This window comes from Carassius carassius, chromosome 30, assembly GCF_963082965.1.
Source record: "Carassius carassius chromosome 30, fCarCar2.1, whole genome shotgun sequence".
In the NCBI taxonomy this organism is placed as follows: Eukaryota; Metazoa; Chordata; class Actinopteri; order Cypriniformes; family Cyprinidae; genus Carassius; species Carassius carassius.
This window is the reverse complement of record NC_081784.1, coordinates 20,423,452-20,448,036: the sequence shown is the minus strand read 5'-3', so window position 1 is coordinate 20,448,036 and position 24,585 is coordinate 20,423,452. Positions and strand designations below refer to the sequence as shown.

The 24,585-nt window shown below is 38.7% G+C and overlaps 1 protein-coding gene across 2 annotated transcripts in view; it reads left to right on the top strand.

Moving 5' to 3' along the window:
- Positions 1 to 24,585, top strand: part of LOC132110866 (methylcytosine dioxygenase TET3-like) — a 44,304-nt gene that overhangs the window by 17,776 nt on the left and 1,943 nt on the right. The window contains exons 1-9 of one of the 2 annotated variants that reach the window (XM_059517894.1): positions 3,362 to 3,623; positions 18,164 to 20,264; positions 20,351 to 20,441; positions 21,093 to 21,186; positions 21,281 to 21,489; positions 21,817 to 21,967; positions 22,910 to 22,999; positions 23,180 to 23,317; positions 23,428 to 23,740. In XM_059517894.1, the coding sequence (XP_059373877.1) occupies positions 3,582 to 3,623; positions 18,164 to 20,264; positions 20,351 to 20,441; positions 21,093 to 21,186; positions 21,281 to 21,489; positions 21,817 to 21,967; positions 22,910 to 22,999; positions 23,180 to 23,317; positions 23,428 to 23,740 (3,229 nt within the window). In that variant the 5' untranslated portion in view covers positions 3,362 to 3,581. Of the gene's footprint in view, positions 1 to 3,361; positions 3,624 to 18,163; positions 20,265 to 20,350; positions 20,442 to 21,092; positions 21,187 to 21,280; positions 21,490 to 21,816; positions 21,968 to 22,909; positions 23,000 to 23,179; positions 23,318 to 23,427; positions 23,741 to 24,585 lie in introns of those variants that run through there. The other variant, XM_059517893.1, reaches the window with a different exon arrangement.

Genomic DNA, 24,585 nt, shown 5'->3' with positions numbered 1-24,585 from the left:
CTTCCAAGCAAACCTAAGATTAATGTCTGTCAGTAGTGAAAATAGGAAGTCTTGAAGCATTTTACACTACCACAGTAGTTGCCATGGAGGAGTTTGGTAGTACTGGAAAATTTCTTCACAGTCCTCACGACTTTAAAGTTGAATAGTGATTTAAATTTCAATGTAAGCCCTCTGAGTAAGCCAATGGATTGAATCGTTCGGTTTCTTTTGACAAGTCCCAGGTGTTCTTACATTATTCACTCGAGCTAATCCTTCCCCAAGAGCTGAACAGGTTTTTGTGTGTGTTATGAATCATCATAGTTTAAAATAAAGTCATAATGGATCCCCTATGTGGTTATAGAGTCATAAAAAGTGACATAAGCACAATGACGGGGATCAGACAATTGCCTTTTTTGTTATATTTGTAATTACAGGAGCCGTTGAATTGTCCTTGCTGGACTTCGTCGACTCTCCCTCTGTTTTTTCCTTGTTATCTGAGTGCAGAGCAAACCACCAGTTAGTCTTCCTGTGTTCACACTAGGGCTGCACGATGTGTAATTTAAGCATCGATATCGCGATGTACGAATCCACGATAGTCACATCGCAGGATGTGCGATGTAGGCTGTCGTAGTTGATCCGTTATTCATTAACTGTATGGGCCAGCTGCTCCTCGGCCACTGACAAATGTGATTCGTGGATTAATTGCACAGCTTAACCATCATAGAGTGAAAGTTTATCATTTAATGTGTTTTTAAGTCCTGTCAGTTTAACAGGGCAGAGAGAGAGAGAGAGAGCGAGAGAGAGCAAGAGAGAGAGAGCTAGTCTGACTTTTCCTGCCGTCTGGGGTTAATTTAGTGTGTGACTTTAGGGATATATCCAAGCATAGAGTCATGCTTTCCTGAAAGAGAGATATTTCCGGCAATTATTGGTGATTCTTTGATTGGGGAACCTTTGGGCCCTGTATTTGCTTGAATGAAAAAATGCTTTAAACAAACAAACCAACCAAAACAATAGTAGCCCTTTCTTACAATAAATGTTTTTTTAATATTGTCTGCTATGTTTCACTTTTCCGCACAATGGAGTGGATAGAGCAAATAAATGAATCTTCTTTTTTGGGTGAGCTATCCCTTTAAAAAATTTTACTTTTTTTTTATGCCAAATGATTTGTCAAAGAGAAGGACATGTTGAAACATGCTAGGATTAATATTTGTAATAGTCCCACGGAGTCTACTGGTTTCACTCGTGAAATGCAATGTCACTTGTACAACTACGTAGCTTTCAGCAGTCTTGAGAATATTAACCAGATTCAGCCTTTATATCCGTTGTCAATGAGAATACCACAACTCCATTGTCCATTGATGTGAGCGTGAAGAAAACTGTCTCAAGGTACCTGACTCACTGCATGACCAATTTCCTTCAGCCACCTCATATGTTATCACACAAAGCGCTGCCACAATACTCAGCCATCACTGGACACAGCAGGCAGGCTTATTATGGATGGCTGCTTTAGACAAACGCTCACAGAGAGACGGTCAGTCTATTATGCATTTTATGCTTTGGAGTAAAGTTTCATCTAGAGTGAGGATTAGTTGAAATGTCTTAGTTTAGACCCACATGGACTTGGACTTTTAGGCAAGATTCAGTTTTGTTCATGAAAAAGTGTTGTGATCAATGTAGAGTCATTGCTATATTAATTGGCAAAAAGGAATGGATCACGTTCATAGAAACTAAATAATCCAGACAGACCGGTTTAACGTACAACGGCCATTCAGTTGAAATATAACTGGTTTTATGACCTTGAGTTACTACACACATTCATTTCATATTGACTCAACAAACAATATGCTATCTACAAGATTAAATCTTTTATTGAGGCATTAATTTTTTAGGGACGGTTATTTTTGTTGTTATTTTGAAAAGATTATTAATCCATTTCTAGAATATATAAGTAAGTAATTATAATAATGCATGGACAAACACAGATTTTTTTATACAGTTAATATATCAAGATATATTATGTAAAATAAAGTTGCATTTGAATCCGCCAGCTCCCTGGTCTTTGTATTCAATAGCTTTGCTAGTGCTAAAAGTAGCTGTTGCATTCCCTTGTCCTTATCTGACCTCCTCAGCCATATGTTTGCATGTGGAGGTTGGTGTGTGTCTGCAGACTGGGATGAACAGTACATCATGTGACAGCTACAGTACAGCGGTGGACGGTCTGTCACATTCACTGTAAACGCATCTCCATGGAGAGACCGAGCGCGCGACTGCCTGCCCTTAAGCGTTTGACATCCTCCCAGAAAAAGAAGAGTGACGCGCCTTGCTGTGATGTCATTTATGAAACCAGCTGTGTGGCAGCATGCTTAGTCATACTCGTGCTCTCTTTTTTTTTTTTTTATAGTGTTTTCAGCTCTGCATTTGTCATGGGAATAACTTTTCACATAATGCACCATTAATATATTAAGACAAATTAATGATAATGTGTTTGGAAACTTTTCAGTGATTCGAAAAATTGTGAGTGTGCTTATAATAAAAATAAGTATTATAAATTATTATTATTACATTATTATCATTTGTGTCACTATACAGGATTATTAGAAAATATCAATATATAAAAATATACCATTCAAATTATTTGAATAATATTAATTATTATTAATTATTATTTTAATATTACTAATCTATTTATAATTTATTTATAGGAATAAATCATAATTAGTTATCTCATGTATTGCACTGTTAATATAATATGGAAACTGTGTTGCTTCTCAAAAAACACTTTCTGTATAATTATTATATAAAAATAAATAATATATATTAAATATAATTACTGTATCTAACATTTGTCGATATATAAGGTTATTAAAGTGAACAATTAACATATAAATAAACATACAAAATATGGAATATATAGAATGTAATTACATTTTTAATAAGATTATTAATTATGTTTATCATTGTTTAATGATTAAAATCATAAGATTATTAGAGATGAAGTATACAATTAAAATATAAATAAACATAAAATCTAGAACATATAGTATGCAATTTTAATTTGGTTCAAGTATATTTATTATTATTTCCAATTATTATTCGAATTCTATCATATTTAGAAATAAATGATAAAGTAGTTATTTCACATAGTGCACTGTTAATGCATTAAGACCAAAATGGCTCGTAATGTGCTTTGAAACTTTTCTGTGCTTCTAAAAATAGTGTGCCTGCTTGCCAAGACCACTTTTCCTGTTTACTTCCCTTCCCTCCCCCACCGGCTTTAAACTCCAGTCCGGTGTCATGAGTGTCCGGACCACAGATTAACGCTCTCCCTCGTGCGTACTTGTAGAGTAAGAAACCACATAGGGGATCCTTTGTTTAGGAAGGTCTAGGCATGGCTGATCCTTTTGCAACCCGCTAGAGTCCCTTTGCGATTGGCTGACGGGGTGCTGTCTGCGTGTGTGAAAGGCATGCGTCGGCTGTCTGCGGCAGCGGCTGTCCAAAGCCTCTCTCCTCTACGCTGATCATGCAAACCTGCGCTGCATCTGCCACTACGGCCACTTATTCTGCTGAAGCCGAAGGAGGCAAGATGGCTACCTTTTAGGATTATGCTGCCCAAAATTGAGGGTCTGCCTCTGAGGAATGAGAAGGTACAGAACCAGACTGGATTGTAATGGCTATTGTCTCAAACAGATGCTCCCGGGAGAGTGTGTGTGCACTGGGAGCTTTGTGCACTCGTATGTGTGTGTGTATGCTCTTGTTGTCATTGCCGCATCATGAGTAATGTGCCATCAGCAGGGTTCAGGTAGGGTGCAAGGATATTTCCAAATCACGAAAAAAAGAGCAAGGTTTTAAGGTAGCAGACTCCGTTGTTTTTCTCAAGTTTTTTGAGCATTTTGTGCTCTCTTGTTCTTTTGATTCAGCATCTCAAATCAGTGTCTTAAGAGTGTAGCTTGGCTTAAAGGGCAGCTGCAAGTGTGTGTTCACCTGCACCGTGAGGTTTTTTTCCTCCGTACCGAAGTTCAGAAACAGGAAAGCAGCAGCGTATGAATGAAAAACCTCACAACTTCAGAGAAACTACGCACGCTCTCCAGGAAGGAAGCGTGCGTTTTTAGAATCAGCGTAACATCGAGGGCTTGGCGCTGCGAAAGTTTGCACGCAAAGCAGTTTGTTCATAACTACTGGCTTTGATGTGTTCAGAAGAGGGTTCGTAACTGAGTAACTTGGCATAAGATGCACTTTCAAGTTTTAGGGATGATTGTTAACTTCTCAGAGTACCTACTAAATTATAAAGACATGATACAAGATACTATTTCGCAGCATGTGATATTTATATGCTCTGTGTTATTCAATCATAGCTGTGTTTTTGAATGAGTGTGTGGTGTGGAAGCTCTTGGGTGAGATACGCAAGGTGTCAGGTCTCTCCCCCTCTCCTCCTCTCCCTCTGTTTGGGTTGGATACTCCCCTTCTGCTCTAAATTTCCCTGGTAATGCTTCCTAAGGGAGGCGTCTTAGGATTCTAGCAGTATGTGTGCTGTTGCTAGGGGTGTGTGTGTGTGTGTGTGTGTGTGTGTCTGGGGGAGCTTTTACTACAATGAAAAGAAGACAAAGTCAAGTGTGGGTTTTTTGACACAACAAATCAAGAACAAAGCTGTGGAGGCACTGCTGTGAGAGACTAACGTTTGAGGTGCTGAGAATGAGCAAACGTTCCTCTTAACATCTAGTGATGTTTCCAATAAAAAGCACATTTTCTTCTTTGTGTTTCAGGATGTTGCATCGTACAGTTGTTTTTGATCCTTAAGAATTAAAAAAAAAAGTATGTAGTCGTCTGAGGAGATTTGCTTACTTTCTTGATACGCTTGATTCTTAGTTTATTTATAAACAAGAAAGTTTTGGACACTGTTACCATGATGCTGTAATTTGAGCAGCTGGTTGATGTCTGCTTATAATCAGGCCCAGACACTATATCTGTGGCATTTTTGTTCTGCTCAGATCTGTGGATTTTAATAGATTTTAACATGATTTGTAGTGCACACTTATATTTAATACCAAGATATTTAATAAACATAATGGTTAATAAACAATTTAATAGATGTTTACATTTCAAGATCAATAACATATCTTTACAAAACAAATAGGATTTTATTTAATGTTGTATTTGAATAAAAATACATTAGAAAGTAATTCTAACTGTTCTCTTTTATCATATTGCTATTCCTGCCATTATTAATATACAAGCATTTTACCATAGTTAAGGGGTTTTAACCTCTGTACCTATGATACAAATCACTGTAACACACAGCCTTGAATGGCTTATTGCTTTAATAAACCAATATTGCATTTCGACAAGTTTATTGCAAGTACTGATAGCTCTCCATGGCACATTTTAATTTTTTACATTACATTGTCCAATCAACAAGAGAACCATCTGTCACAGTATTGAATTTGACCTGTAATTAGCTGGTCTTCTGATTTTCATGTTTAATCATGCCTGTTAATCATGTTTCATGCCTTCATGTCTACAGAGTCTAATTTTCATTGTGTTTTCATAGTGTTCGTCACATTTTTTTCCTTAATTAAACCTCAGAAATGATCAGTAGGCATAAAACGTTGCTGGTAACAGCAAACATTTGGGCTTCTGTATTTCAGGAAGCAGAAGATCTAAACATTTACAAAGCCCATTCCCATTCAGAGCTGAAAAGAGTCCCTTTAAACTAGGGCTGGGTGGTATATCAGGTTTGTACGATATATCGATATTTTCTTTATAAGCGATTCAATATGAGGCAATACCGTTTATATCGATATACAGTAGTTTGATACAAGCACATCTTAAACAATATAGTGGAGGACACAGACTGAGCAGCTTCGGACAAGTGCATAATCTAGTTTGTTCTTAACATGTTCATGACAAGCTTCATATTAAGGCCTTAAAAAACTGTTAAGACATAGTTTATAATTTCGTTTCGCAGTAGTTTAATTGGTTCGGCCCTTCATATGCTCAGACAGAAAGCCTATGACTGAGACTCAGGCTACACGCACTGTTTAATGCGTTTGAGATGTGCTGTCTTCTTGAATGCATAACTTACATTTCACAGGTATATCCTTCAGCTGTAAATATTTAAATGTTTCTCTCAGAAGTGCATGAGCCTTCTGTTCTCGGATTCTCCACTAAACTTCAGTAAACGTGCACCGCCTCGCACATGTGCGCCAAACAGACAGAGCTCAATTAAATAGGAGCGCTACAATTATAATTACAAGTAGGTCTATTTTTATGATAGCACTGACTGTAAAGAGACTGCAATGGAATAATTAACATAGACTAACACAACTGTGTGCTTTTGTTCTCATTTAATTTAGTTTTTAATTTAGTGAATTCAACTTCTGCTTTAAAAGCCTTATTTTTGTTTTTAGATTGTAATGTTACAATTTTAGAATGAAATGTGATTTTTTTTTGTACATAATATAAAGGCTTACATAGTTACATGAACTTTTATTTGTTTGAATAGCCTTTAATATGTATTGTTTTGTTGGACAACATTGGGCGGTAAGTGAAATAAATAGATACTAAATACAGATTTTTTTAATCCAAATCCAAAAACGAAAATATATATTGCATATAGCAAATCACCCAAAAAATACAGAGATTTTGCACATATCGCCCAGCCCTACTGTAAACCATATTTGTGGTGCAATGAGTGCGAAAAAGCGAAACAAATATCGGTTCACTCACGTTCACTCTTTTTCTACACATGAAATATGAATGCAAATAGACATGTGACTATGGAGATATATTTTCTGTATGTATTTTGTATGCAGTTCATTGTATTTTTATAGCAATAAAGAATGTTTATGACAAATATTAACAGTGTAGCTTTATTAAACATACAAAGAGTGCATGTGTCTTCTTATTAATCAAAATCAACTATAGATCACAATCGGAAGTTATTACAAGCACTCGATGATGTTATAAAGATGAGGGTTAGCATATACATTAATAATTACATTTTCAAGTGTAGCTTGATGCTATTTGTATATCTAATTAGGACGAAGCCTATTCTTGTAAGCATTATAGATAGTTTGTTTCTGGTGTAGAACATTGTTTATCTTAATTTAATGCTGTATATTGAGCAACGGATGATGTTAAATCCATTTACGAAATACATATCTGAGGAAAAATGCATTGTTGGTTGGCGCCACCTACCGTTCAGGCATGAATTAACAGAAGGCTAACATTAGTTTTGTATTTGTTTCATCTGCGATTTGCCTCGCTTTTTCCCATTGCGCTCAGTGTGGAAAGGCCCTTACAGTGAAAATGATTCCATCACAAGTCACCAAAGTGGTGTTGGCACAGTGGATAATGCACATGCCTTTGGTGTGAGAGACCCGGGTTCGAATCCACTGTGAGACGCCAATGTGTACCTGAGAAGGACACTTAACCCCTAGTTGCTCCAGAGGTGTGCGACCTCTGACATATATAGCAATTGTAAGTCGCTTTGGATAAAAGCGCCATTGGATAAAAGCGCCAGCTAAATGTAAATAATACCAATTCCAAAACTTAGAGCATCTGATTTTAACCTTATTTAAGTATTTTACTTATACTAAATATAGGCTCAAAAATGCACTAGTGAAAGAGACATGCCAGTGAAAAACAAGGAAGAGTTGATATGTGAGGAGAACAATCAAGTTTATTTTCCAAAATTTTTTTTTTTGAAAAATAGCAACAAAAAAAAAAAACATTCCTTCAAAAAAGTATTTTTTGCATGAGATGTGCTGATTTCAGCCTCATTGCTGGGGGCTCTGAATGAGTTTCACCAACTCGTTCTGTGTCATGAAAAAAATAACTGCTTATCAAAACCAAGGTTGAAGTCACTGTATTCTGTTTGCACCTATATCTTTATTTGTGCTTCTTTGAGGCACATGATTGTTAGTTAATAAGCGGAGATGTTCTGTTTATCTTAAGTAGGACAAGATTTAACGATGTAGGCTATTTGTGATGTGCTTCTTTTCCTTATTTTTAATCTTTATTGTTAACCATATTGGTGAGAAATGTGATGTATATGTAAAATGCATAGGCTAATTTAATTCAGTTTTGCTCTATAATGTTGTAAATTTTTTTCTACACACACACATACACTACACGGACAAACGCTCTTTTCAAACAGAAGCTTGTAATGCACATGATATCTGTCACATAGTGATGTGTCGTTCATGAACGAATCGTTCTTTTTGAACGAATCTTTTAGGTGAACGAATCGTTCTCGTTCACGCAATCCACTGACTCATATTTCTCGTTCACTGAAGTTCCTTACTCCACAGCAGCACGGCGCTATAAGCAGCGCATGCGCAGCTCGGTGAACCGGTTAACAACCACTTCATACTGTCAAAGAATTACTCAACCTCGAGCCAATAGCCTTCAAGTATGAGATGTGACAGAGCATGTGATTTGTTGAATGTAGTGAACGTATACGCCCTTCAATGAACGAGTTTCAAATGAGTCTGAACAAGATTTAGAGATCTTATCGTTCATGAATGAAATGACTGAACTGATATACCCATGTCGTTCGTGAATTAAATGACTGAACTGGTACACATGTCGTTCGTGAACGAGTTGAATGACTTAGTACATCTCGTTCGTGAATGAAATGACTGAACTGGCACACATGTCGTTAGTGAATGAGTTGAATGAACGGATACGTCGTTCGTGAAAGAAATGAATGAGAGTAAACCGGGTTAGTCTGCCATTTAGCATGTCAATCTCGCAAAATGCAAAGCGCAGTTACAGTTACTGTGCACATACGCTTGTTTTGATATTTAGCATACAGAACTCCACGTTTAATCCCCGATTTATGAATGTGAATATATAATATACAACCTATCTGACCAAACAATTAAAATGCTAATTAGGCAAGAAAACCTCGTGCTTTGTTCATCTGAACAAGTTAATTAGACTTTATATATTGAATGTGATTATGCACACATTTTAATAAAGCCAGATCAGTTTTTGTAACAAGTGAATACGTTCATTGACTTAAGACATAACACATAATACACTCTTTTTTGCCACCTGCTGGCATATTTTTTTTAATACAAAAAAATGAGAACTGAACGAATCAATGAACGATTCTGAACGAATCATTTTGGTGAACGAACTGAAAATGAACGAATCTCTTGAAAGAATCATAATTTCCACCACAACTGTCATAGCATATAATGACTACTAAAAATTACAAATTATATATAATTTTATTTCAAATGAAGGGGTGTTTTGAAATGTTAATTACAAAAAAAAAACGTTTGGTGTACTGTCTCTGGAAAAATCAACAGTGATTGATCAGCCTTTATTTATGTATTGTAGACGTTATTACCTAGGCGAAGCAAAATTTGCTGAAATATAGGCTACAGTAAGAGCGCCTGCACAGTTGTCCATCAGATGCCTGTCAAAGTTGAGTTCTTTACTATAGCAACAGTAAAACAGTATAACAACTTTCGTTATGTCGAGATAACGAGAAAATTAAATCGTTATAATGAGAAAACGGCTTTCATTATGTCGAGATAATGAGAAATTTAAGTTGTTATAACGAGAAAACAACTTTCGTTATGTCGAGATAACGAGAAAATTAAGTCGTTATAACGAGAAAATGAAGGAAAAAAATAATAATGCATGGCCGCGTAGAACTTCCGTAGCTTTCTGTCCCTCCATTGAAACTGTGTGTATGGTATACTGTCCATGTCCAGAAAGGTAATAAAAACATCATCAAAGAAGTCCATGTGACATCAGAGGGTCAGTTAGAATTTGTTGAAGCACCGAAAATACATTTTGGTCCAAAAATAAGAAAAATTACGACTTTATTCAGCATTGTCTTCTCTTCCGGGTCTGTTGTGAGTGCGTTCACGATTACGACGCTGCTGACGCGTTTTCTGGTGCGCCCAATAACAAAGATAACACGTCATCAGCATCAATGCAGTGTTGTGAACGTGCTCACAACAAACCCGGAAGAGAAGACAATGATGAATAAAGTCGTAATTTTTCTTATTTTTGGACCAAAATGAATTTGAATAGGCTAGGTGACTACGAAAATCTAGTTGCCATGCAAAGTTTTATGTGTCATTTCAACACTCTTTACAAATGTAGTGGAGTAAAGAATACAGATACGTATTTAAAACTGTAGTGAAGTAAAAGATGCTAATATCTTTGATACTGATACTGAGAGTATCCAAAAAGACACATAAAGTACAGTAATTAATTACATTTGCTCAAATACTTTACTCTGCTCCCATTAGATCCCTATTCAGACTACTTTGTTACTGAATATAGTTTCAGTCAGAATCTGGCTGACCGGTTTTGTTTCACTACTGAATGGGAATATCAGAGGAGCTGGTTACAATTCCCCTCAGTAATAGGGTGGTGGATACGACACATGCCTTTGGTGTGAGAGACCCGGGTTCGAATCCACTGTGAGACACCAATGTTTCCCTGAGGAAAACACTTAACCCCTAGGTGCTCCAGAGGCGTGCGACCTCTGAAATATATAGCAATTGTAAGTCGCTTTGGATAAAAGCGTCAGCTAAATGAATAAATGTAAATGTAATAACAGTTGCAGCGGCTGCCAAGTTATTGCCTCACTCTTGTTTCAATCCCTCTGTTGCATCAGGCCTCTTTTGGCATAAGTGTTAATGATACATGAAGTGTTGAGTTTTCCTCAATACTATATTGTTGGTGCAGCTGAATTTATTTACACACTGCACTAAGAGAAACATTTAACTTGCTTATGAATGCAAAAAACATGAAACCACAGTTTCTCACAAAATGACTGACTGACTCCTGCAAGTATTTAATCTTCTCATGCACACTGCTTTACATGGGTTGTAAAATTGTGTTTTATGTGAGGTACTTAGGTTTCAGTAAAGCAGGCATGCTGCAAAGGCTCTCACGTGCAGTTTTTCTTTTTTGGTATGGAAAAAGAATTATGAAGCTATAATGAGTGTTACTAATAATGTTCACAATGTGGTATACTTAAATTAAGGCTAAATTATAGTATAGTATGGATTAATTGTCTCTTAATTAAAAATAGAGCCCGACCGATATGGATTTTTTGGGGCCGATGCCGATATTAACTCGAAAAGAGCCGATTTATAAGCCGATATTTTGATTTTAAAAAATAAACTGGATATTAGACCCATTTCCTATAAACTGCACTTACACAACATTCAATAGCAAAATATCTGCCTGTTCTATGTATGTGGGCTGTATAAACCATTTTCCAGAAGGGATTATGTTAAAAAAAGCCTTAGATTACAGTCTCAATGAATAAACAATTGCACATCAAAAGTATATATTTTTTTAATGATCAAAAAACAGTCTGGTTTTAAACATTTAACACTTTTACTTTCTTCCAGTTGAAGCTGGTTTTAACAGTCTGTGTGTGTACTGTAAATAAATTATAATACTAAAGTTAAAGTATTTGCAGAAGTAGTCCCACACTTTGCTGCTACAGCATTAACCTTTTTCAGCCATCTGTAGGCAGAAAAAGAGACAGAGAAAGAATAAGCATGTGTATTAATAATATCACCATGTATCATTACTCATGTCATCATTAGAATTATAATAATAATAAACAGGGATCTCCTACATAGGCAAAAATTAGAAATATATATATATATTTTTTTTTCAAGCAATAGGTATGACCTATTACCTACTTATATTTAACAATATTATTACAACATTTTCCTGTTATGTCTGTAAAGTTGCTTTGAAACAATATGTAAAAAAGAAAAAAAGCGCTTGTTCAGCTCACATTTATTTACATGTCCCCTCTGGTTTAATCATTTCTGACGCAGCTACTGAAGTTACTGTTACTACACTATTTGCTCTCACAGACACATTCACAACGAACCCGTACATCTTCTCTTCTCTTTGTGCAGTCTGAATCAAAACATCGTCATGCGCTGGCGAACGTAAAGTTACCCTACTGTTACCGGAAGATTACGGAATCAATTCGAAGTTGAATGGTTAACGTTAGTGTCATGAACACACCGCTGTCAATTTTAAGAAGAACCACCTTCAAACAAGTTAATAGCAAGCATTTAAGGGGCTTGCTAAAAGAGGAAGCTATATTAGCGTTAGAGTAACGTAACAGTTGTTGTTTTTTCGAGGCACGCTGTACATAACTTCTAGTCATTGACTACACGCGGCCCCCTGCCACAGTTACGCGGTCATTATGTGCAGATATATTTAGATATATTATCTGCAGATATATTTAGAATAAGTTAAACGCTAACGTTATAGTTTGACCTCTTATTAACGCTCGCGCTCTTCCACTGATAAACATGGTATTAGCTTTGTTGCTAATCTAATATAGCAATGCATTAGCGGCTGTAAGTGATGTTACAGAATATTTAGAAGTGATAATGATAGGACCGTTAGCTAGAACTACCACACTGTTTTTATATACAGTGTATGAACTAAATCTACAATCATTTCACATGACGAACGACAGACTCACCGTCAAAAGAGTGCACCTCCTGTAGCTTTCTTCTGTAGTGGATTTCTGGCGCTGTTGTCAACTGGGGAGTTGCAGAGCTCCCTCTGGTGGGCAAACTATGCAACACTCTTAACATGAGTGAAGCATGAGACTCTGTTTCTCATGTTTCATCGGCCGTTATAAACGCTGATGCCGATTTAAATGCAATTAGCTCATATCGGCCGATAATATCGGCCGGCCGATATATCGGTCGGGCTCTAATTAAAAACATTTGCAACTTGGTTTTTACTGTTTAAATACATGCACTTGCATGTACACAAACCACACAAACACATTCACAAAAGGCATACCAACAGAGTTTAGGATAAAAAAAGAAAACATTGCTATCTTTTCTTCCTTAAACCTACACTGTAAATTTAAAGTTAAAAATCTACATACTATCTACATATTCTATTTCTTTTTGGTCCAGACCGTGTGGAAAAGACTAGTGGAAAATCTCTTTCTTATTCTCGCTTGACTAATCACTTGATTGAATCTGTTGTGACGATATTTTGTTTAGCTTGCTGCTGAAGAGTTCTTCAGGATTACGTCATTGCCTGCATTGCTATCAGTTATAGATTTTTTGTGAGCCTGGACTGCAGTGTTCAGAGATATATTTCAGAAAGATCTCATTTTGTGGAAGCTTCGCTATTCTGGGTTAATGCTTCAGGGGAGATACGTATTCATACTTACTTACAAGCCATGGTTGACTTGGCTTATGAGGGTATATGAGCTGAAGAACATTTCTTTGCAGATAATTCACTTTTTTCTGGCAGTGAGACCGTGTCTGAGAAGGCAGGTGGCTCGTCTTCAGTTGTTGCATCACTGGATGCAATAAGATTGGAGATCAATTAAAACAAATCAGTGGTTAGTGACAACACTTTCAAGAGGGTACAGTATACAGTTTTGCTGTTGACCCCCTGTTCATACTGACATGAGACAGACAATAGATCACAGTCCATGCCAGGCAGAGGCACTTGCGCACAAAGTTCATGTGTTGCTGTACATGGGTGCCGTAGAATTAGGTGACCCTCAAATTCACCCCGGGGGATTCTATGCCATTAATTTTCTGGTCATCAAGAAGGACGACGGATTTCGTCCAGTCTTAGACTTGAGAAATCTCAATCACTTTCTAAAGTTCCTTCCGTTCTAGATGTTGTGCACAGCAGATGTGTTGCAAGTGGTTATGATGACGATCAATTTGAAAGATGCAATTCCTTTGATTCGCATTCATGGGCCAAATATTCCAGTCCGAGTTCTTCCGGTTGGCCTGATGTGCACAAAATAAAACCAAAACCTAAACTAAAGCCCAGGCCCTGTCCTCTCTCGTCCTTCACTGTCGTCGCTCCAGTTTTATGTCCTTCCATCTCCTCCGTGGGCCTCGAGACCGGCGGGTCGAACAGGTGTAGCTCATCTCCAATCACTCCACCGGCCTCGCTCCCACGTCCCTCGGCCCCGCCCCACTCGTCACATGTATATTTTAGATTCACAATTGATTTAAAAGCCTCTAGTGTGTAAAAATAGTAAATATCATGTCTTCCTTTTTTTACCCCAATAAAAGTTATAGGAGCATGAAATAGTTAAAGAAACTTCATTCTCATGCTCATTATATTAGCGTTAACCATGCTTATGCTAATGATTATTACTCTAATAACAGCATTCACTTTAATCCAACATTCAAATTAGAATATTTTATAATGTTCATAACAGAAGCATCGTTTTCCACAGCCTTGCCCTCTATTTGTGGCAGCATATATATGCAAATTCATTCTCGCTTACAGAGTGGGAGATAGGTTTCTCCGGTAATGGTTGTAATCAAATAAATGCTAAGCTTTCGCTCACAAACACTGCTCTTACAGGCATTACAGGCAAGATGAAATGAAAATGACAACTATAATTGTCAGTTTCCTTCAGAAATACAGTGATATTAAAACACCTGCACTGGGTTTCAACTTTGACATGTGCAGTGCTCATGTTTATGCAACGATGTTAAAGCTTTTGGGGAAATCTATTAGTGGTGGTCAGTTTTGATATTGTGGCAGGAGCCACAAATAAATCGATGTATGGGAAACAACGAAACTTACCTGCTTGAACTCTTTGATTTGTTCTGGGTGTCTGTCTTTAAATTGTTAGTTTTGTTTTGTTAGGTAGTTTGGTGTGTTTCATCCTTTTGATGTAGCCTCGTCTCAGTGCTTTAATGAAGAGAGCGCATCTGTGCACCTCTGGGATAGCACATCAAGAACTGGGTACTCGGTACCACTGGTACTTAAAAAAACCTGGTGCCATAACATTTTCATTTTTGCAGTACCGACTTGGTACCGAAATACCAGGTCTTTTGACACTACTGGCACAGAAGAGGAGTGAATGGCACCTGTAAGGGGGCCCTACGCACAGTGCACATAAATGTTCTAGAGTTGACAACAGTGTTTCTTACCCTTCTTCATTTTTTTGTCTGTTCTCAGGGGAAACATGTTCTGGTACGCACAGACAACAGGGGAATGGTTATTTAAATCAATCATCTGGGAGGCACACAATCACAGAGTGCACTTCAGGTGACTCGCAACTGCTTGTTGGGGTCAGTCCAGACCCCAGACCTACTTTAATTCCGGACAGTGTATCTACCAGGCCGACTTAATCAGGCAGTGTATGCACTTTAGCCTACCAGTTACAGGGAAACCGGAATTGACGCTGGGAAATAGTACAGATGATTTTGAGGACTTATGGGACTGCAGTAGTAGATGTGTTTACGGACAGTCAAATGTCTTAAGTGCTCTCACTGGTTCTCCCGGAGGGGCACCCCAAGATCTCTGGGTCTGGATGCACTAGCCCATGACATGGCCAGACATGATACTGTGTGCTTTCTCCCTGTTAGCACTGACTTGGAGGACTCAGTGTCGAGTCTCCAAATGTGGCCACCGTTAGTGGCTCCACATTGGCAAGGCCATCATTTCAGACTCTTCTCTCAATGACAGTAGGACAACCTTGTCATCTGCCCAGCAGACCAGACCTACTGAGTCAGTTAAGTGGGAAAGTAACGAGTAGAAAAAAGAAAAATGCGAACTTGTATGGAGATTTTGCCATCTACAGATTTTTTCTGGACCTTATTTTCTCCATAAACAAAGGGTGCACACTAATGTTGAAAAACACAAACACAACTTAGCAGTCAGATTTCTGTATGCACAAAGGCACAGATCCATAAACAAGACCAAATCTGCTGTTGAAACTTTTGTCGATAGTCGATATATTGATTATTGCAACAGGCCTAGTTATACGATTTTAATTAGCTAATATAAGCTTTATACTAGTGAGTAAATCAGGTTTTACGTTACCTCAGAAATGTATGTTTAAAACAGTGATTACATTTTGCATTAATTTCATTGTAATAAAATGAATTATTTAAATGTCCCGTTCTTCGTGATCCCATGTTTTAAACTTTAGCTACTGTGTAATGTTGTTGTTAGAGTATAAATAATATCTGTAAAATTCTAAACCTCAAAGTTCAATGCCAAGCGAGATATTTTATTTATATAATATAATTCGCCTACAAAAAACGACCCGTTTGGACTACATCCCTCTAGTACCTGCAGTGATGACGTCAATAAAACAGTTTTTTGACTAACCTCCGCCCACATGAATACACAAAAAAGGGGGCACTTGTTGCACTTGTTGTGCTCCGATGGAGAAGAGGAAGAGCTGCGTTTGTGTTTGTCGCCATGTCGTCGAAACGCTGTTATTTTCATCTCGGAGTCCAATCACCTTTGTTTGGGCTTCCCAGGGATGCTGTACTTGGAGATTAATGGTTACAATTTATGTTTAACTCGGTTCCCGAAAATTATAATCCACATGTAAAACTATGTGCAGCACATTTTGCTGAGGACAGCGAGCTTCCTCAATCAGTTTAATTCCGGATTCACACAAAGATTATTCTTGAAAGAAGGAGCAGTTCCCTCTTTGTCTGGAGAAGGCGTTGTTCATGGACCACAACCGATAAGTGTATTTTATTATTTAAGTTGGTGCGTTTAACAGTTTCTGTAACTTATTACACAAAGGGCAACGCTGTTTAGCTTTGTTAACTAGATGTTAGGGCTGTGCAAAAAATCGAATGCGATTTTCATGCGCATCTCGTCAGTAAAAACGCTCCTGTGATTATAAGTACATCTCCAGCACGTGCGTTGAGATCAGCATTGCCAGGATTTCAAAACAAATCCTGCCCACTTGCTTCTCAAATCTAGCCCAATCGTGTTTCCAGGAGGGCAGCGTGCCCTAATCTGATGTCTAATCACAACACAGGAAGCACTGGCACAATCAGAACTCGTTACGTATTTCTGAAGGAGGGACTTTATAGAAAAAGGAAGTTATCAGCCCGTTTTTATGACAATGAAAACAGCGGTATACAGATAGGTGAATTGTGTGAAAAATACTGTGTTTTTTACACCCGAAACATGAACACATGTTACCGTATTTTTTGGACTATAAATTGCACCTGAGTATAAATCGCATCAATCCAAAAATACTTCATGACGAGGAAAAAAACTTATATAAGTCACACCGGACTATAAGTCGCATTTATTTAGAACCAAGAACCAAGAGAAAACATTACCGTCTACAGCCGCGAGAGGGCGCTCTATGCTGCTCAGTGTAGGCTACAGGAGCACTGAGCAGCATCTCTGGCAGCATAGAGCGCCCTCTCGCAGCTGTAGACGGTAATGTTTTCTCTTTGTTCATTTCTCCTGGTTCATGTCAAATTAATTTTGATAAATAAGTCACACCTGACTATAAGTCGCAGGACCAGCCAAACTATGAAAAAAAGTGCGACCTTGTAGTCCGGAAAATACGGTATATTGCACACTGTAAACACAATCAAAGCTTCAAAAAGCATGAAAAACGGGACCTTTAAAGATTACTTATTTGTTTGTTTGTTTTTACTTAAATTCTCTTTGGGGCATTTGTGGCCTAATGGTTGGAGAGTCATATTTACATTTACATTTATTCATTTAGCTGACGCTTTTATCCAAAGCGACTTACAATTGCTATATATGTCAGAGGTCGCACACCTCTGGAGCAACTAGGGGTTAAGTGTCTTGCTCAGGGACACATTGGTGTCTCACAGTGGATTCGAACCCGGGTCTCTCACACCACAGGCATGTGTCTTATCCACTGCGCTGACACCACCAAAATAGCCATTGCTTTTGCTATGTAGGTGGTGCCCAACTAAGGTGCCCTTGAGCAAGGCACCCCCAATTGCTCCCTGGACACCACAGAAAAAATGGCTGGCCATTGCTTAGTGTTTCAGGTACGTGTGGGCGTTCATTATTGACTGCTGTGTGTGTGTGTGTGTGTGTGTGTGTGTGTGTGTGCGTGCGTGTGCGTGTATGCATGTATGCACTTAGATGGATATGGGGATGAGTATGGACACCATACTTGGCAACACGTCATGCCACTTAATCTTTATAAGTTTTTCAAGTTGGCACAAAACGTTTAACAAAGAACTCATTGTGTGTAGAGATATTATGTACAATAATGGTTTACATATTAGTATATCTTTTTTTCATATATTGCTTTAATCACCAAGTGCCACGGTCCACTGTCATAAGTTGTGATGACCAATTGCAGTATGTCCTGCTCCACACCACAGCCAAAACATGCTATCTCTATATTTTTCCACTGCAGGTTGAGTCAGAGGCGAATTCAGTAAATGGCACAAGATCAGAGCAGATGGAGGAGACCTGTGCGACACCAGAGGAAGAGGCGCATTATGTATCCTTAACACACAATGTTCCACCTGATGTTCCTGCACCTCTCCAGCATGGCATATTACCAGCACCTCCTGGAAAGGAGCCCAGGGCCACTGATGTACTTCTCCCTCACAACAGTTCTCTAACCTCTCATAATGGTGCTGAATACATGAAACCAAACACTGAGAGGCATGTTGTTCCCACTGAGCCACACGCCACTTTACATAGATCCACGTTTAAGAAAAGTTGTGAATCTGAGTCTTTTCAAGAACAGGTGGTTCCTCTGAAGAAGATAAAAATTGAGGAGCAGTGGGTTGAGATTGATGACCTGCACACAAAGCGCTTAGAGACTAGTGGGTGCTATGAGGATGCTTTATCTACGCTTGCAGCTGTGGTCTGCTTCTCCAGTACGGACAGGAAAAGTCTAGAGGAGAAGCTTTTTGGGGCTCAGGCCTCAGACATGTGTTTAAAAACTGAGCCGAAAGAAGAACCATATCAGTGTCAGTTAAATCAAGGAAAAACTCCAGAAGAACCTCCTCAGAATGATAACATTGCACTCAGTGTCCAGTCTCTGGTCCAGCATAGGAATATTAGCATTGATCAGGCTATAGCTATTGAGGCCTTGACCCAACTGGCAGCTACTCCACAAGCAGTGCCCTTTGAACCAGAAAACCAGAGTCAGGTTGCTCAACGAGAAATGTCTACATGCTTCACTTCAAGCAACCACATACCTCTTCGAGAGGCTAAACCAGTTTCAGATGTTTTCTCTAACAAGGTCTCAGTAATCAGTTCATCATTGCATCAGACTTCTGTCATCTGCAACCCTCTGAACAGGCCGGCCAACTTAACCCAAAATCAGCATTGTGCACCTACCTCCAGAAAACTTTCCTTGAAGGATCTTCTGGTGGCCAGCTCTGAATGTGAAAAGCTATCGTATACCATGGAGAACCGCAGAAATGGCCAAGCACTTTGTAAAGCTGACAGATTAGAAGGCACTTTCAAGAAGTATAAGCATGGAGAAGCAACTCAAATCTCGAGAAAGAGGGACGAGGAGGAAGTTGCAGCTCAATTGGTGCAGCTTGCGTTCATGATCGAATCCAGGCAGATGCAAGTCTCGGAAAACAATCCACCGAAAGGTATGCCGACTCAGAACATGAAATACAATCGTAATTATTTGGGGCAGCACTTAAAAAAGCAAAGTAAACCTAAAATGGCGCCATCAAAACCCAGGATGTCCAAGAAGAAAGCTGCTGAGGTCGAGGGCAACCATTGTAGGATTCCATTGGCCAAGAGGACACCCAACAGGAAAACCCCACTCAAGGGCACCCTTCAGAAAGCCAATTCACAACAAAAGATGATTTTCCATCACAAGAGGAGTCTGTTTCTTCCACAAATGCAGATAGACCTGAAAAAGTACATAGCAGAGGCTCATCATGAGAACAGGCAGCTCTTATTCCACAGCAACTCCCTGAAGAAAGAGCACTTTGAAACAATCTTAGGTTCTGGTAAGCAAAATGGCTTTCACTTTAAATGCGAGCAAGGAGCTCAAAGTCATTCTTTACCACCACCAAACGGGCTGTTTCACAATCATACAAACGACCATCTAGGTGCTAGCCAATGGCCAAGGCATGAATGTGAACAACAAATGATTTCTCAGGTATCAAAAACCTACGATGTGCTAAATCATGGTGCTAAACAACAACCTCAGCAGACCATGGCCAGTGAACCCTGTAAAGACTCGCCGCAAAGCCCAGTGATGTACCATAAAGCCAACCGCATTAATGATCATCAACACATGCACACGAATCAAAATGGATTATACCAAGTTGAGAAGTCTGGAGGTGTTACAGTATTGTCGACATCCAATGTACATTTGGAGAATGGAGATGTGGCATACACTGGAGAACAGACTCCTACCAAGCACACGATCAACAGCTTTTTGGAGTCTCCAATGAGGTTCTTGAACACACCAACCAAGAATCTCCTCAACACCCCCTCCAAACAAAACACAGAGCTGCCCTCCTGTGACTGTGTGGGTAAGTTATATTAGCCATATCATAGTTTTAAATAAAAGTTTGCTAGACCTACTTTCAGTTCATCTGAACACAATTTTCATCTACAGAACAAATAATTGAGAAAGAGGAGGGTCCGTACTACACTCACCTCGGATCTGGCCCAAATGTAGCAGCCGTGAGACAGATGATGGAGGACAGGTAACATGGATCTCAGTTGTTTACATGCAATAATGTTTTCACGGGATCCAACACAAAAAATATACAAATTTTTATTAATTCTGTGTGTATACATTTAATTTACTCATTTTAAATGTTTTATTTGTTTTAATTATTTAATTATTGTTTCAATATATTACAAAATAAAATAACAAAATATTTATTGTAAAATAAAAAACAAAAAATGATATTTAATATAAAATTATACATTTATTTAATAAAATAAGAATAAAACTAAAATAAGTTTACTATTATTTTTATTTAATAATAATTATAATGTTTAATATTTATAATCAATCCAACATGTAGCATGGTTGTGCTTTCCCAATCCCGTACCCCCTCTATCCCACCTTCTGGTTAGAGTTTGTTTCAAACAAACCTTAAATATTACACTTCTGCAATTAATTAAATTCAAACCACTTTATATACAGAATCCATTTGAACATTTGTTAGTTTTGTAGATAACACACTATAAATGAGTCTTTTTACATAAAAATATATATCTATATATTTTATGAAGGGAGGTCTGTTGCAAAGGTATCATATTTGAGGGCTTAAAAAAACTTTTGAACTTTTGAAAACTACTGTTATAGTGCTTAACACACACAACTCACTGCACTGTTTTCTTCACAGATATGGTGAGAAAGGCAACGCAGTCCGTGTGGAGGTTGTTGTGTATACAGGCAAAGAGGGGCGGAGCTCACAGGGTTGCCCAATCGCCAAGTGGGTGAGTGACCCGTGTGAAATAACTAGCAGTCTGCGAAAAGCTTGCAGAATGACTGTTCATTCATATACGTGTGCACATGTGTTAAATTCTGCAGATCATACGTCGAGGAAGTGAGGAAGAGAAGTTGTTGTGTCTTGTGCGGCAGCGTGCTGGTCACTGCTGTCAGAATGCAGTGGTAGTCATTCTCATCTTGGCCTGGGAGGGGATCCCACGAAGTGTGGCTGACAGGCTGTACCAGGAGCTCACACACACTCTCTGCAAATATGGCTCACCCACTAGCCGCCGCTGTGCCCTCAATGAGGAGTGAGTCACAAGTAACATACGACAGAGTGTGTGGAAATGATTTATGTACAAACACCCTCCCTCATACAAGTACAAAAGAACATTTGGAGGTTGTTCTTGGAGTGTTTTCTTTAAGCTTTTACACCAACTCCTTCACACCATCAATTTATAAGTGTGCATTCACTGCTTGAAAAGACCAGGCTAGATTATATTAATAATAAAATGTGTACATATTCCACATTTCCAAGCAAATGATAGCACCACCAGCAAATTCTGTATTAAACAGTATTATTTTACATTATAGTGTATTATTGCACTGTAACTTACCTTCTTCATCTTTCCTGTTAGTCGTACATGTGCGTGTCAGGGTCTGGACCCAGAGACCTGCGGTGCCTCTTTCTCGTTTGGTTGCTCCTGGAGTATGTACTACAATGGCTGCAAGTTTGCACGCAGCAAAATCCCCCGGAAGTTCAGACTGCAGGGAGACTATCCTGAGGAGGTGAGCACTAGATGGACTCATGGGAAATACATTCTCAGTCCAAATGTGTAAAGAAACGTTTTTTTTTATGGAAGAATCATGCTGGTCTTCAAAATCCTGCCATAGTGGCTTTAAATGAGAGTGCAACTCTGTTGAGAGTATCCTGTGCGAGCATACCTGAATGACCTTGTTTACCTGAACCAGTTTAACCTGTTGCCCTTTAGTGGCACTAGTGGTGATTTTCCACTTCGTGGTACGACTCAGCTTGGCACGGCTCAGTACGGTACAGCACGGCATGGTTTGCATTTCCACTGCAGTTTAGTATTGCTTAAGTGTGGACAGTATTATTCACATGTCGTTATAGTTGCGCCACCTCTACTGCCACGACTCCTAAATGCCACATTGCCCCATTAAGCTCTCACTGGAACCTCTCCTCTGCTATCAACGAGAGGAACGTCTGTACTTCCTCAGCAGGAAGCAGCTCCTCTGCTCGATCAAACAGTTGCGTTCGGTCGTTGGTTGGCTGTGCTGATATAAATCTAGTGGTTCATTTGTGTTTGTGTCTCAAATTCAGTGACGCAGGTAGTGACGATTCTCTCCGGCCAATCCGTTATCAGCAGAGTTTACATGTCACGTTTTAGTAACGGTAAAGTTCACTTGGAACCTCAACCGCAGTGGTACTAAAAAAAGTACCAGGTACTGTAACCAATGGAAAACCCTCCAAAAGTGAAGCGTACCGTGCCATACCATGCAGTGGAAAAGCGTAATAAGTAAAACATTTAACAGAAATTCGCTCACATGGTGGACTTAAATCAATAGGTGAATTCATAAAAGAGTTGCATGCCTGGTGTTTTTTCATTGCAAAAACTCCACTAATAAAGTTTTTGGAAGGTAGTGTATTTATGCCTTATGGTCCTTTTAATTCATCTTTCAAACTACAATAATGTTTGATTTTGTGGTTAGGAGGAGAAGTTGGAGAAAAACTTGCAGAATCTGGCATCAGATTTGGCCCCTGTGTACAAGAAACTTGCTCCTGATGCATTTCAGAACCAGGTAGGAATTAAGTAATCAAAATCTCCCAATGTTAAAACTACTCTAAAGCAGCTCAATGGTAAAAAGAAATGTTAACTTATTTAGTTGATTATGTGAATATATTGATATTTCTGTAGCATCCAAGACTGAGCTCTGTGTATATTTGTAAGGAAGGCATCATAATGATGTGTAACCTGTCAGGTGGAGCAGGAGCATCAAGGGCAGGACTGTCGGCTGGGCAGGAGTGAAGGTCGACCTTTCTCTGGTGTGACTGCATGTGTGGACTTCTGCGCTCATGCCCACAAAGACACACAGAACATGACCAATGGAAGTACTGTGGTGAGTCTCACTTCCACTATTAATGTCAGTGTCCTTCTAATACATATTTTTTCCATTTTCAGACTCCATTGAGATAAATGAGATATGCATTTGCCTCATGTGAACCACAGGTATGCACTTTAACCAAGGAGGATAACCGTGCAGTGCGGAACATTCCAGAGGACGAGCAGCTGCATGTCCTGCCGCTCTACAAGATCTCTGACACGGATGAGTTTGGCCATGCTGAGGGCCAGTGGGCCAAGATAAAGTCTGGGGCAATGCAGGTCCTCTCTGCTTTCCCAAGAGAAGTGAGGATGCTGGCTGAGCCTGTCAAATCAGCACGCAAGAAGAAGATGGAGGCTAAAAGAGCCCATGCTGAGAAAATAAGCAGCCTGGACAGTAAACAGTGCACCCCTATGAAAGTGAAGAACGAGCCTCTTAAAGGTATACCTGGTTCAACCTTCCTTCTTAAGAGGTGTAAGGGAAACAGGTCAATTTAGCTCAAAGGGAATCATTTAAGATTTTAAAGGGAATTTGAACAGAATCACTGTTTCACGGCTGATCACTGAGACGCCCTGCGATTCACTGAATGAGCCATTTAACATCAAATCTGCGCTGGATATTAATATCCAAACTATAGTGAAAACAATATCAATTAGCACAGTAAAAGGGTCGGCAGTTTAAGACATTAACTTGTAAGCACAAAACACAAGATACTTCTCCTTTCAATATGAATAAGGCTTTATTAGATAAATCTAAGACATAAACTAATCTTTACCCAAAAAGGAAAAAGTGATGTTTATCTGCTTATCCCCAGGGCAACCAAGATGTAGGTGACTTCGTCTCTTCAGTAGAACACAAACTGAGATTTTTAGCTTCAGTTGTTGCAGTCTACACAAACAAAACCAAATTAAATCCTGCGGATTGTGACGATACATTGATGTGTAAAAACACAAAATGATTGGTCTGTGAAAGAAACTGAACAGTATTTATATTATGTTTTTACCTCTGATACACGCAATGTCTGAACTGTGTACGTTCTTAACCAATCGTGTGAGGTGTCTTTTTCTTTTTGCTTTATGGCGGATCACAGACTTATAAGTGCATTACCGCCACCTATCTCTCAAATGGACCATTGACCTTGTATCTACAATCTCTATTAGAAGTGTCAATGGTCCATTTGAGAGATAGGTGGCGGTAATGCACTTATAAGTCTGTGATCCGCCATAAAGCAAGAAGAAAAAGATGCCTCATGCGCCTGTTGAGAACGTTTATAACAGGACGTGCTC